This window comes from Alligator mississippiensis, chromosome 4, assembly GCF_030867095.1.
Source record: "Alligator mississippiensis isolate rAllMis1 chromosome 4, rAllMis1, whole genome shotgun sequence".
NCBI classification, from domain to species: Eukaryota; Metazoa; Chordata; order Crocodylia; family Alligatoridae; genus Alligator; species Alligator mississippiensis.
In genome coordinates, this window is record NC_081827.1 from 138,657,872 (window position 1) to 138,672,306 (window position 14,435).

Genomic DNA, 14,435 nt, shown 5'->3' on the forward strand with positions numbered 1-14,435 from the left:
ACGTAATGTGACCTTGTAGGAGCAGGATCTGAAGCCTCCCCTGTTAGGTGCTGAGTAACTGGCCTCAGTTTCCAGTGAAGAGAGTTGAAGCTGAAAGCATTCAGTTCTTCTTAGGACTGGTTCTTTAATTTCTTGATCCTGAAGCACATACAAAGGGTGTTCTTCATTGCAATGTGACATGTATTAAACTCTTGACAGCCTTGATTTCCCCCCTCACGATTTCCTTTCCATTGAGTTTCAGGAGAAACCATGAAATCCACATGTTTGTCTGCCTCCAGAACTTAAAAAGAACTATTGCAGCCTCTTTGCCCTTCATTCTGGTTTGCAGTATACATATTTTGTTGATAATGTAGTACAAACATTTAAAGAAACCATATGCTGACTCGTATTGAGTGTGCAACCAATGATGCATAACATGTTCAAGTCTGATGTCACTTTATAAATAGAAAACAAAATAAACCTCAACAAAATTAATGCTAAAAATATAAATGGGATGTTTGCTTGAGCAGAATGAATTGCTGTTGTAGCATTTCATGTGATTTGATAGCCAAATCCCTTATCCTCCCAGACTAAAGTTTTCCAAAATGCTCTTCTTTAAATATTTATCCAACTGATTACTTGTTTTGAATTATATACAGTTACTATTATGGGCATAATTAAAGTTTTGTTGTATGTCAGTTTCCTAAGTTTTGGAACTAAAAAATATTCAGCTAAAATATAGTTTTGAAATAAGAAAGTCTTTCAACTTGCCATGTTCAGCTGTGATTAGATATGCATGAGGAACTGAGACCTCATCACATTATTAAACATTAATCAGTGCATCATACCAATTTCAAGATAAAAGTTTTACAACTGTGCATAAACAGCAATTTTTCTTTAAGAAAATGATTTTAATATAGTAATGCCTGCTGGACTAATGTGTATTTTATGCTTCTTTACTGGGAAATAAAGAAGCTCAGATTAGTCTTACAGCAACTGAAGGAATGAATGAACTCTGAAATGTCAGCTGATGTAAAAGATGAAGAGCAATCTGCTAACATTGAAAATGTTTGCTTTGATTATCTAACTTCCCAGGTAAGGTAAGGCAAGGGACTATCTTGGTACCTTGCTGGTCCTGTAATTAGATTTGAATTGAACATTAAAGAGCCATACTATCAAACAGTGTAGAAAAAAAGGCATGTTCTTTTTATTTAATATAGCGTGGTGGCATCCTCAGGCTCTATTTCAAGCATCATTGAATTACATGCTTTACAAACTTCTGGTAAATTATACTCCCTGCTTCAAAGAGCTGACAATACAAAGGACAAGGTATAATTGGGTTAGATAAGTAAAAACAAGCAGGGCAGAATGAAGATATAGAGTAACACAAATTATAGGATGTAGACAAGTCTTAGCCAATCACAAGCAGCCATTATGGTTTGCCACCTGCCTAGCCATTATCAGACTGTATTTCTCAGGATGTATGAGAGAGCAGGTGAGTGTGAGAGACTTCAAAGCATAAAGGTGGTGGTGGTGGTGAGGGGAGAGACGGGGGAAGAAGATTAGCGTTATCAGCAGGATGTCAACCTGGCAACAGGATGACAGGTCTTGAACTGACCTGTTGTGTTTTTTACAGTGCATTGGAAGCTTGCATGTAGGGTGATGGAAGGCCATAGTGCTTCATGAACAAAGCATCTGGTAAAACCACATAATCCTAGTGTTAGAGGAAAAGCAAAAATACAGCATAGGGTTTAATCTGAGAACAGAAGCAGAAATTGTTAAGAAAAACACTAGACCAAAGGTAAACCCAGGCAAAAAACAACTTTGCTGTGTTGTTAAAAGCTTCAGTCAGTTTGTTGGGACGGAAGATTTTTGGGGTGTTGTGACATTTGCAGTATGAAGAAGAGCTTTAGCTATATAAAAGGCGGTTGATTTGGGAAGGGTTAACTTTGAAAGGGATGGAGGCAGCTTGCCATCCAGGGCAGGAAGGAGCCAGTCATCTTGGAGCAAGATGTCTCCTGAAAGGCACTGGTCCTTGAAAATGCTGTACTGGGCAAAGGGAAATATAGGCAAAGTATCAAGATATGTATCCTAATAAAAATGTCTAAAAGAGACCCGAAGCCCCATCACCTCAATCATTAAAAAGTAGAAACTCAGGAATTGACAAGTAGAACCAGTCCTGTCCTCAGAAGTCTGACTTCTGGTGTTCTTAGTTTTCAACATTATTCAGAAATTAATGATCCTAAAGCAATTAGACCTGATTTTCTATAGCCCTACACTTTTGTATGCCATGATTTCTTGTGCATAATAGATGTAAAATGCTTTTCTTTTGAGTTAGTTGCATTATGCTTGCTTTGCCAGGGTTGCATGAAATATGGCAGCCAAGAGTCAGACCTGTTGTCTTTAGAGAGAGGTTAGGAAAGGATTCTAACGTAACTGTGTATAAACTACTCTGGGCCAAATTATAAGCAGAACAATCCTGAAAAGAGTTGTGGTCATATACCTCTGATAAGAATTTGGCCTTACAGATCTTTGGAGAATTGGCTAGTAAAAAGAATTATATTGCTGAAGACAATACACAGTTACAGTACAGCCAAAAGAAGCTGAAACCATCTGCCAAATGTTATTTGGAAATCAGTTTAAGAACACACCATGAAATAAGTGGTGTGATGTGTTTCACCAAGAAAAGCTGCTGCTTATTTCTCCAACACAAGGGTGATACACATTAAAAAGTTCCTTATTACTGTTCCAGCATTTCATATTACAAGCGATCTTTTACAAGAGTATATTTCATAAACTGTCTAGACCCTACTTCTCTTCTCTGCACCGGCCTATAGTGACCCCTCCTCCTTCTGCAGCACCCTGCTGCCAAAAGAACAGTACAGCAGCAAAGGAAAATGAGAGAAGAACAAAGCACTATAGGCATCAACCAGGCACCAGTAGCCATTACCACCCAGGCAGGTCTGTGGTCATCATTTTCTGAAGTGTAGTTTCTTCCGCTGTAACCTTTGGTTTCATTCAAGTTCTGCTTACTGTTGTTCAGACGAGCAGGACTAGGTTTATGGGATAACAGCTTAGCAGATACAGACATCAAGGTAGAGTATACAGGCTTTTTGTCCAAACTGGTTGTGAAACCTGTACTTGCTGAACTTATGTCTTTTTCCTTAGTAAAAGGATCAGCCACTGGTGAAGATCTTGTCCATGAGTCGGTGGACAGTTCAGGTTTTTGGACAAGGTCACTTGTGCCGTGGGTGTAACTATTTACTGCTACCAAACCTTGGCTCATGGTAGAAGATGAAGATTCGGGTAGAAGTGAACCTGATGTGATGTTATTGTGCTGGCAACTTTCTGAATCAGTTACCTTTGAGTGGTTTTGTCTTTCATATTTGTTGAATGAAGAACGGGTATTCAGATCCTTATAAGACAATTTCTCAAAAACAAGAAGATCTGGATTGATCCCTATTAAAGCAGAGACAAAGCATACATTAAACACACATCTCTTAGCATTACACTTAGCAGGACAGATACATTTTTACTTCTCTCAGGTAACAGAGGGGGAAAATAAGTAAATTCTATTTACAAGGTAGCTTATATATGTTATAGGGCCAAAAAGCCCTCAAGACATTTTTAGGAATTGTACACGTTCTTTAGGTGATATAAGGGAATTACCCCCACCTTAGTTTAATACATTGTTACCTGTTGTAATGTTGTACAAAATGACATTTCTTCTAGCCCGCACTATGCAGCTCACCAGTGATGGACAATAAATATGCAGGCAGTTAAAGTTCTGATGGATAGTTTCATAATAGAAAACAGCCAAGTTACAGGAATCTATAACAAGAAAAGTATAAATGTTGAGTTTCTGTGGACATAATGACCCCTACATTTGCTTTCCATTTCTTTTGCCTACTATGAAACAATGGTAATAATACTGGACAGTTGAATAGCATTTTAGAGCAGAGGTTTTTATGCTGTTTTACCAATTCCCTTTGAGAATATTTAATTACATGTTCAAAAGCTAAGCATCTAGTCCAAAGCTAGTTCTCCATGACTACATTGCTCTACCCTTTTCTCCTGCAGTAAAGAAGTAGACTTATTGTTAGTGATTAAAAAAAAAAAGTTTCTTTTACCTCCTCTCATCTTCCCTCACCACAAAACTATTCCTGAACTAAGCAGGGCACCTTGCATAAAAATGTACTTTCAAGGTTAGGACTGAGATTAACAACAAAAAAACTAGAATTAAATTGGGGGAAAAAGTGTCAAGTTTTGTAATGCTGATTTTCATGATTGCTAGAACAGCACTTGCGGAAAATGCTGATCTAACTATTGAATCTGAATTGGATGCATGCCTTAGAGATTAGATGCTTATGCTACATGTCAGCATAGTTCTGCTTAGATCACATGCTTTAACAGAGCTGGACATTTACAATCCGCAAACATTTCTAGAATGGTTCTGCAGTTTTTGATTGAAAACGAAATTGATGGTAACTACAGTGTGCATATGCATTGCCTTCACAACAGTAACATGCATACTTCAGAATGTAGCATGCATTACATTAGAATGATGTTTATTTCAACAGCCTTATTCTTATGCTCATTCTAACTGAGGAATTAACTTTAAAATGACCGTTAATGCCATTTCTATAAGGAAGAGTGGGTAAAAAAATGACATATGTTTTCCCTATTTACTTGCTCAATGTCTTTTTGATTATCTGCTATGGGGAAGAAGAAAATGCTTATTTATTGCTAAAATATAGCAATATCTTAATTCACTATTATTTGACCTTCATAATGCACCAGTAATACATTAAAAATACACTTTCGAAATAGGCTTGCAGATAAGTGTCATAAAGCAGAGGTGATGTTTTCTAAAGCAGGGTGTCTCTGAGGATGCACTTTGTCTATAAAGCATCTGAACTCAATAGCTTTCTGAAAGGAAGCAATTACAGTTTTATTACAAATTATAAGTCACTGCTGAAATGGACAAGATTTTCAGTCCTAAACCAAATCTTTCTTTGCTAAGCTGGAATGAGGATAGGAATGTCAGCACATAAATATGTATTTTAAAAACTCTAATGAAAATTTAGGCAAAGGGAAGCATGATATGCTATCAAAAAAGAAAATACTCAGCAATTTTTCCTTGTCTGGAGTCATTCTTCATACTCTATTTCAAGCATAAGTCAACTTTCATCAGTCTCCAATTATTTGTCAGACTGATAAAGAGCTTGCAGTTAGTAGATGTGCTCTTTAATAAAAAAAAAAGATGGGTGCCAGAAAAAAAAATGTGTGGTTGACATAAAAATGGTGAAGGACAAAAGTCCATTCTTTCTGGTTTCATAAAAATTTGCTTTGTTTTATCCCAACTGTTTTAGTTCTTATTTAAAAGGTTATGACAGAATTAAACAAGCACCTTTAATTTATATGTAGATATTTTGAACCATTCCCTGAATTACACATCTTACTGGGTCAGATGAAGAAAACTGGTTTCCATCTATATGAAAATTTAAAAGTCACTGACTGTTTAAGAAAACTGCAGAAAAAAGTACTAGTAAGCTTTTCCACTTTCTCTTGTAGATTTCTTATGCCGTACATAAACACACAGCATAAAAAGACTTTGTTTTCCAAATATCTATTATAGAATTATATTTAATTTAATGTTTGCATTTATGTATCAACTTTATTTACCCGATCTTATTGAAATATTCATTTTTGGTTAGTTATGGCAGTAATTTGTATCCTTACCCTTAGAAGCTGGTGTACTTTAGATTTTTCTATGACTGGGAAATCCAGTGGAAATAACCTTTGTTTTCTTGTAATGCTATTATGTATCAAATACTCTGCAACTTTATAGATTAAATCAGATATTATTTAAGAAAATACAATACTTACAAATAGGAGTACACATGGTATTGCAAAGCAAGTCTTTATTTGCGAAAGGTTTCAGAAGCGGGCCTCTTATCAGGAGCCAATGCAACTTTTTTTTAAGTTTCCTTTTAAATGGTGTTGACGTTTCTAATGATTGTACAGTAAATGGAAGTTTCACAAAATTCTTTCATTTTAAGATCCTAAAAATGAATCTACTTTCATTTTGAAAAAACGTAGTTTTTTGGTATATGCTCCATTTAGGTTGCTGGGTTTTTTGCTTATGGTAAATTATACTCATTTGAATGAGCTAATAAACCCATTTTTCCCCAGGCAGAAAATATTTTTTACCGGAGTGAGGATTTTTTGGTAAGCAAATAAATAGAAATTGCCAAAATATATATAGAAATGTTTTAATTGTTCTGAAGATAATAAGTTTAACAGATAATCTTAATGTGTTTCGTTTCAATTACTTTCAGTTTATTTTTCAACTTGTAGCGCATCTCTCCATACTAGGTAGGGTGGGATAGCACCAAAGGGTGCCTGTACACAAGTGTGGAGGCTGCTCCAATGTGCTGGAAGTCCAATTAGTTGAGTCTGCTGGTAATTACTGCACTCTAGCAGCTTCCCGCATCTTGTGTATCAGCGCCCCCATGTTTAAAAATGTTTGACAAGCTTTAGTTCAAGTTCCCTTCTGCCATTTTTAAGTGTGGGGATGCTGATACACAAAATGCTGTGGCACTTTAATTAGAGCAGTTCTCAGAGCCGCTCTAATTAAAGCACTCCCCACCAACCTCTGGAGCACGTGTAAAAGTGCCCTTAGAGACTACATGGTTCAGGCATTCATCAGATGTAAAGTAGGCTGTTGCCTACTTCAGACTGAAATAGCTAACCTCCTTATATAACAAAAAAAGAAAAGAACCCCCCCCAACACACACACACACATGCACACATATATTCACCCTGTGCATCAGTGGAGCTAATTTATCTGTGCATAATGCCAATGTCCATAAAGACTCACTTTTTGGTCCGTATGCCATTAAAACCTTGTCTGTTTCATGAAACAGTTATATGGGGATTTATAACAGTAGTTCTGGTACTGGCTACTTCTGTCTCCTGGGAATTGAACTGAAATCACTATCTTATTGCATGCAAATCACTGTAATGCCATTCAAAGTTATAAACTTTTGTTAATGATGTTACAGAGATATAGCTGAACCTGTGACTTTGTAATGAAAAATTCTAAACACCTTTATTGATTTCCTGATGCATTGATTTCCTTTCCAGGATAAATGTTATATATTAGTAGAAATTTCTTGTTGGATATACAAACCATAAGCTAAATAAACAAAATATTCCTATATTGAATAAAGATTTTGCTATATTTCTATAAGAACATGTAGTAATTATATATGCTAAGGCACATCTTGACTCTTTGCACAGTATTGAATATTAATATGTAAGTTCTCTCAATCTGTGCTGGAGGTTGATAAAACTTATCCAAAACTTCCTCAGAATGTCAGGGTTGCTTGTAGTGTTGTTATCCAGATTCAGATGTCATTCTGCACAAGGTAAACTTAAAGTGCACTGCAGCTTTAGGATCAAATTTGAACACTCCAGAATCCCTTTACAAAGTCCTCTACTTTCTGCAGCGGTACAGAGAAGCAGTATAGTTTTGTGGTTTAAAGCTAAGAACTAGGAGTTCCTGAGATCTGATTTCATCTCCAAAGTTTATGTTTTGTTTTTTGGGTTTTTTTCTTTTTAATGTACCTTGGCTAACTTTTCTCACTTGCTTAAATTTAATACCATTTATTATCGGTATTGTGGTAGCACAAATAAGCCCCAATTGCACACCAGGAATATAGTACAAACACTAAACAAAAATGTGGTCCCTTCCCCATGGAATTCAGTCTTGCTAATCTGCCTCAGAGGGCGCGTCTACACAGAACATTTACTGCTCCACAGTAAAATATCACCGTCTACACATGTAGTGCTATTAGGATGGAGTAAACTAATTAACTCCACCACTTGCATTTCCAAGTACTATCTTGTGGTGTTCTTTACTCCACTGCAATATATGTATAGATGCTGACGGGGCTGGCTGGGGCATGAGTGTGCTTCAGTGCAGGGACTGCCTGCCAGCTAGCCCCACAATGGAGCACCCTCATGCCCCAGCCAGCCCCTGTGCAGCATGTTGAGCTGGGTTAGAGCAGCCCTGGGCTGGCAGACTGATCCCCTGGTCCTCCTGTCAGCCAGGCTGCTTTGACCCAGCTCAATATACTGAGATCCTGGGCTGTAAATGTGGCATGTGGGAGCAATAAATTCCATTGCAATATGCACCGAAGTTTACTGCTTTGCCTTAATAGCATGTGTAGGCATGCCCAGAAAGCCTGATTCTTTCACCCATATCCAGGCTGCATATAGCTTATTCCATGAGTAGACCCACTGACATTGATGGTCCAACTTTCAGAGTAATGTTCTACTTAACCTGAGGGGAACTACTCTCAAAAATACTGAGAGACTGTTACTTAACTAGTAATATTATTAACATGCACCCCGGAAACAAATTTTGTTTTGGAAAACAGAATTATTCCATTTAATCAAACTTTAAAGGTTTATCAAAGGCAGACACTAAGAATATTCTTTTCTAATAATTTAATTATTTTTTCTAATTTGTTCATCCAAAAAGTTCACATAGTCAAAGTTACTTCTATGGAGGCAAAGGAGGGACTCGGGCGGGAAATAATTAGGATGTATCCTGACTTTCCTGCCTCAAAAATGTATTTGTTCTTCAGAAAGATAAGGCAGTATCTAAAAATCTTAAAAACCCAAATTTCCTCATGTGCAGTAATTTTAGTATACACTTCTGGGATCTGAATAAAAGCAGATAATAGACACTTACCATTCTTCAGAAGGCAGCAGGCTCTGCTGCACTGTTGGGCTGTGATTTCTGTGTAAATCTTCAGCACCTGAGCTCCCCATTTCTGAGATTCCTCCAGATCAATCAGCAAACCTGGGAAGCGTCGGATCCAACAGTTTTTGTAAAAAGCAGTGGGTGAGCAAAGTGAATCCGACTCCCACGCCAACCCCAGAACCAGCAGCACTTCTGCTACTACTCCCAACAGAAACATTTCCTCACTTCATGGACTTAGTAAGAGCCATTTCTCCAGCACAGATGTGCAGAGGACAAGTCAGCATTTTAATAGCAAATCTCCTGGAAAGTGCTGACATTGCCAGAAGAAGGAAAAAGTTTATTTTAAAATGTTCCTATGATTCTGTTTGATGGACATATGCTGAAAGGTTGAAGCAGTTTTCTGAACATGTTGATTTTTTTTTTCTTTTGGACTTTAGATGAGTTTTTTGGAGCCAGTAGAGCTTCTTAGTGTCTCCTTCAAACACATACCATCTTTAGTCATTCAGAGAGCTGGACCTCAGGATCATGAATCTGCCACCTTTGTCCTGTTAGATCAAACTACTGTGTATCTATGAATAAACACAGAATAATGATGAGCCTAGAAGATGGTTTCACCACAGCTTTCTAAGGGAAAATAGCTACTTGTATCACTTGAGGCCAACAGAGTCTTCCTCTTATTCAGGCTTGTTATAAATATTTGACACAAAGGCTGGATTTATTTCTATGCTTATTTAAACTAAAATATTAAAAAAAATATATTTCCATGATCTAACCACCAGAAGTGGAAGGCTCTCTCCTTCCCAATCAATCCTTTATTTTTTTTTTTTTTATATATGTTGTGGAAACACCCTAACTATTGATGATGAATGGAGGAAACTGTCTTTGGATTGATAGAACCATTAACTGGTCTTCTTCTCTAAGTTTAGTGATATCAAGAATTCAGCTTACATCGATTTTCTTCCTTATGCTTGAACCTGAAGAAGGCCTGGCTTTATAAAATGTAAACCTGTAATAGAAAGTGGCTGGAGTCAGTGCTTTACAATTCTTCAAGTCCCTGTCTTTCACATAGCAGCTGACACTTGATTTTTTGAACATCTGTTTGATTCCCTAATTTCCAGTTGATATGAGTATTGTTAAACAGCTTTAGATATTATATCTGTTTGTTTACAATTAACGGCTTACATGTCAGATGGGGAAAAGATAGGCAAAAACTCTATCATTTTACTATGCTATATTTTAGCATAGTATTACTATATTTTATGAGTGGGGTTGTGATCTATCCTTAAAGATGGGTTCAAGGAAATTTCTCAGGTCGTGTCTAAAAGCATCAAAATATATGGGATGCTTTGATGTTGCTTTAATACTAACACTTGTGTGAACTACAGGTTTACAGTTGGTATAAATCTTGTAGCATAATATCCCTTGGTCCCACAAAGGGGGTCAGCATAGTGTATGTATATACAGAGCTCTATTGAAGTTTAATGCAGCTTAGTTCAGGTCCCCTTACATGAAGCCAGCAGCTAAACTGGGGTCTTAGTTACTGAATCCAGTTACTGTTTATAGTCACATGGATTTCAATCAGGTATTTTCTGTAAACGAAGATGTTTCCCTGACACTTTAACAAATAATTTTGGGACCATACATCCCTGGGATAACTCTTGCCTCAATTTTCCTGTGCCCAAGCACAAAAGCCACCTGATTAACAATCTCACAGATATGAAGAATGTACCTGTATCAGAATTCCATTGAGAACAGCATTTTGCTATACATTGGGCATGTCTACATGAGACACTAATTGGGCAGTTGCTGAATAATACTGTGCAGTAGCATGTCACAGCACAAACAGTACAAGTATGCTACTGCACAGTATTATTAGGCTACTGTGCAGTAGCATCACGAAAAAGGTGTTTGCTGGCACTACTGTGCAGTAACTCTGTTTACTGCATATTTATTTAGTACTTGATTATACAAATACTAAATAAATGTGCAGTAACTACTGTGCAGTAGTGTCTCATGTAGACGCACCCATTGTGTATCTATTTTGTTTTATATGACTGGCATGTGACAACACCAAGTGCTCTTCTTTCGCTCTTCATTGCTGTTCTTTCCAGAAAGCAAAATTTGTAGTAATCAAAACCTTATGAAGAAAGAAAGAGCAAATGAGCTGGTTCATAATCAAGTTTCTACATCAGTCTAGATTCCACCACCTCACAGAAGAGCATCTTGTTCTCCATTAAAATATATAGGTGTATTTTTGGAATATGAATAAGTGGCTCAGAATCAGGCCTATAGCCTCGGAACCACTGTATTTTCTCAAGTCTTTATGGCCTTACACAATTTATGTACAGTCAACAATTCTCTTTACTTTTCAAAAAGAATTAGCAGTTATATCCTCAGTCCTGCAAGTTAGTCCAGGTCTGCGGACCTCAGTGACCAGACAAGCTCCTTTGATTTAACCTGGGATCTTTGCAGGTTTGTCTGTACAGGAAAAAAACTGCAGAATTTGGGCTTGAACATGTATGGAGGTGATCTAAATTTTGCTCAGACCTTGCATGCATCAATTTACCTGTATCGCATTCAATAGGCTGACAAATGTCGAAGTACCTGCTCTTCTGCTGACCCCATAACCAAATGGTATACAGAGTGCACAGGTCTGACTGAGACCATTCAAGAAGGATGATGCATAAATAAATGTTTGTAGGATTGGACCCCAAAAGCATAATAAGTGACTGTCTGCATGTACCCACACTCTGCATATAACAATTTCAACTTGTGTTTTCAATCTTTGGGGCATCACAAAGCACAGAGATGTTGCTACCTGGGATCTCTTATCTTATTACCTCTATTTCTTTTTGGCCACATTCAAATTGACCACCTCTTTCCTTTGTATTAAGGTCAGATTCTTCTTTCTTCCCCATTCTGAATATGCTTAAGTAGCAAGAACAGCTGCAGAGAAATTCTAACTTTTCCTCTTTAAAGACATGTAAACCAGTTTTACCATCTGAAGTATCTAAAATTGCTCTGGGCAACACACACAGAAGAAAAAATTCTTAACTTGTCTATTACGTTGCAAAGGCTTCACTAACTTTTCACGTAACTTTATCATAGCTAAAGGGGATGATTAAGTACATTTATAGGACAAAATATTTACCTGGCTATCCCGAAACTTTCATAAGAAGCAACTATCTGTGTCTTACCTGCAAATGAGGATGTTCCATGTGCTCCTGAGGGAAGGGATATAAAGACGTTTTCTGTTGGCAAAGAAAGTCTGGTCAGTATCGGAGCCGTACCTCATGTTGTTCATAGACTATCAAAAAATTGCTTTCAGGAAACTAATCAACAATTTGTTTGAGAACATGGTCATCTATAATCCTCCTACAAAAGATCTGTAAATGTCGCTGCAACCAAGGAAAACAATGCTTGTTTTTAAATACTAGTTTATGAATTAAAATCACCACCTGAAACTTTCTACCTGGCAGCAGACATAGTGGCACAATCCAAGAACTCCCTAGAGAAGATGATTCTCAGGCATTAACTCTTTTTCTGCCAAATCTTAACAAAGCAGAAGCGTATTTTACAAGTATCAGCAGTGGTATTTGGAATTATTTTTGTTTGCTTATTTGTATATAAAGGGTTTAATGGTCTGCTATTAATGATATTTGCATGGGCTCTGAAATGGATAATGCTAGAAAGTATATGCAAGTCAAAAGAAAAATAGCAAGGCCTGACCTGCAGTCAGGTTTTTTCATCAGTCTCTTTACAATCCTATGGAGCTCTGTGGAAGTCAGTCTGCTTCCATACAGGTGCAGTGATCTGTTTGAATAAATCCAGCTGTAGGATATGTGTTCTAGCTCTTGATATATCCTGCTTCCCTTGTCTTTGTTTCCCCTTATTGCAGAAGGGTTGAACTAAAAAAAAAAAATCCTGCAAAACAAAAATATTGATCCTGGACCATTAAGCCCCTGTATTAAAATATCTTGACTCTTCTATATTAATCTATTAAATAAGATATATAATACAATGTTGTAATAAAATATATGTCTAAATAATATTAAAACAAACAACTTGTAACCATAACAATTAAATCTTTTGTATATTTATGAAAATGAAACATTGATTTTCCTTTGCCTTCAAAAATACCACTGTAATTAACCCAAAGAACCTTGTAGGTCACTATAATTAATGCATTAATGCTGTATTTGATTCCAGAGTAAGTAACTCTCTCTTTCAAAAGAAAATTATTCACCAAAGGTTTTTCAACCAGTTCTATTTGGAGTTACCAGTACAGGTTTGAGTTTGGCCCAGTGTAATGAGACATGTCTGATCAACCTACAAAAAAACAGAGAAGAATAAAAGGCTGCATATTCTGTTTATGTGGCTTTGTGTGGGGAACCCTTCCCCCTGCCTTCTTTTTTAAAATCTCTTTAGCATTGTTTCAAGGGGGATTTATTTGGCCTGAGATTGTCTCAGATGTCCGTAGCATCTGACAAAGTAGGCTGTTGCCTACAAAAGCTCATGCTTCTCTGGAGGTCTCTAAGGTGCCACCCTGTCCTACCTTCTCTCTGAGGTTTGGGTTTCAATAAACTCTGGCAAAGCCTGCCAATGCAGCTGTTAAGTTTACATGGTTTCAGTGAAAAGTAAGTGTTGCAGAGCACTACGGTATGCCTGCTCCATTAAGGGCAGAAACTGCCTAGAGAGAGGGCCATAGGAGCCAGGCAGAAACCCCACGGGTGCAGGTTGCCATGGCAACGAGCTAATGAGGGAATTAGCCTGCACCTGCACTGGGTCAGCTGACCGGAAGGAGACAGGGCCCTGGGTACATGTAAGCCAGAGGGATGGGTCTAGAGGTGGTCAGTTCTCTGGTAGCAGCTGCGTGGTGGGGGGAAGGAGGAAGGAGTTCATGCAGAAAAGTTCCATGGTGATGCTGGGCTGCCTGTCTGGCTGCTGGGGAGACTAACTGGCTCCAGGAGCTCCTAAAATACCTGGGGATAGGAGGCACACACTGCTGAGGGGGAAACTGGCCCCCTTAAAGGTGCAGTGTGTGGCCTCCAGGGTCATTGGTATTATTACTTGTAATATGTTATAGCCCAGGGGCTCATGCTCTTGTTGTTGTTTAATCCAGTAGACTGGGTTGAGGCTCTTGGGGAGGAGGAGGCCTCATTGGGGCACACTACTGTGCAGAGCCCCAGCACCAGAGGGCACAGCGACAGGGGTGAGGAGACACCAGCACCAGAGGGCACGGGTACAGAGGCTAAGGGTCTGGTGACAACAAGAAACCAAACTAAACTGAGGTTTCATCACTAAAGACAATGTCTAAATACCATCTGTGAGGCATGGAGCATGGTAAAGGGGTGATTTTGGAGCCACACATTTAGCTCATAAGGCTTGGGGTGTCTCGCGAGGCACCTGCTTAGAATGGGACCCAGCAAGGGGTCTAAAAACCCTAAGGGTTTAGTGGGGTTCATCAGGACTGTGACTGTGTAGCAACTTGAGGGCAGCCTTTTACTATCTTAACCAACAAAGCGTGGCAGGCGAGACTAGAAGGTGCTCGCAGGGCAAAGCTGGCATGGTCACAGGGCCCTAGGGGCATCACTGCTGTCTCTAGGGACCCTACCCCATGACAGTTAGTGTAACAGGAAACTTAAAGACATTTAAATGTGCAAATATAAGCCTACTCAGA

The 14,435-nt window shown here is 38.1% G+C and overlaps 1 protein-coding gene across 1 annotated transcript; it reads right to left on the minus strand.

Moving 5' to 3' along the window:
* Positions 1 to 1,164: 1,164 nt before the first annotated feature.
* Positions 1,165 to 9,812, minus strand: MANSC4 (MANSC domain containing 4). Its single transcript, XM_019482228.2, has 3 exons — positions 8,744 to 9,812; positions 3,676 to 3,810; positions 1,165 to 3,438 (listed from the first exon to the last, which is right to left on the minus strand). The coding sequence occupies exons 1-3, from the start codon at positions 8,970 to 8,972 to the stop codon at positions 2,741 to 2,743; spliced, it is 1,062 nt and encodes a 353-aa protein (XP_019337773.1). The 5' UTR covers positions 8,973 to 9,812; the 3' UTR covers positions 1,165 to 2,740.
* Between the last annotated feature and the right edge of the window lie 4,623 nt (positions 9,813 to 14,435).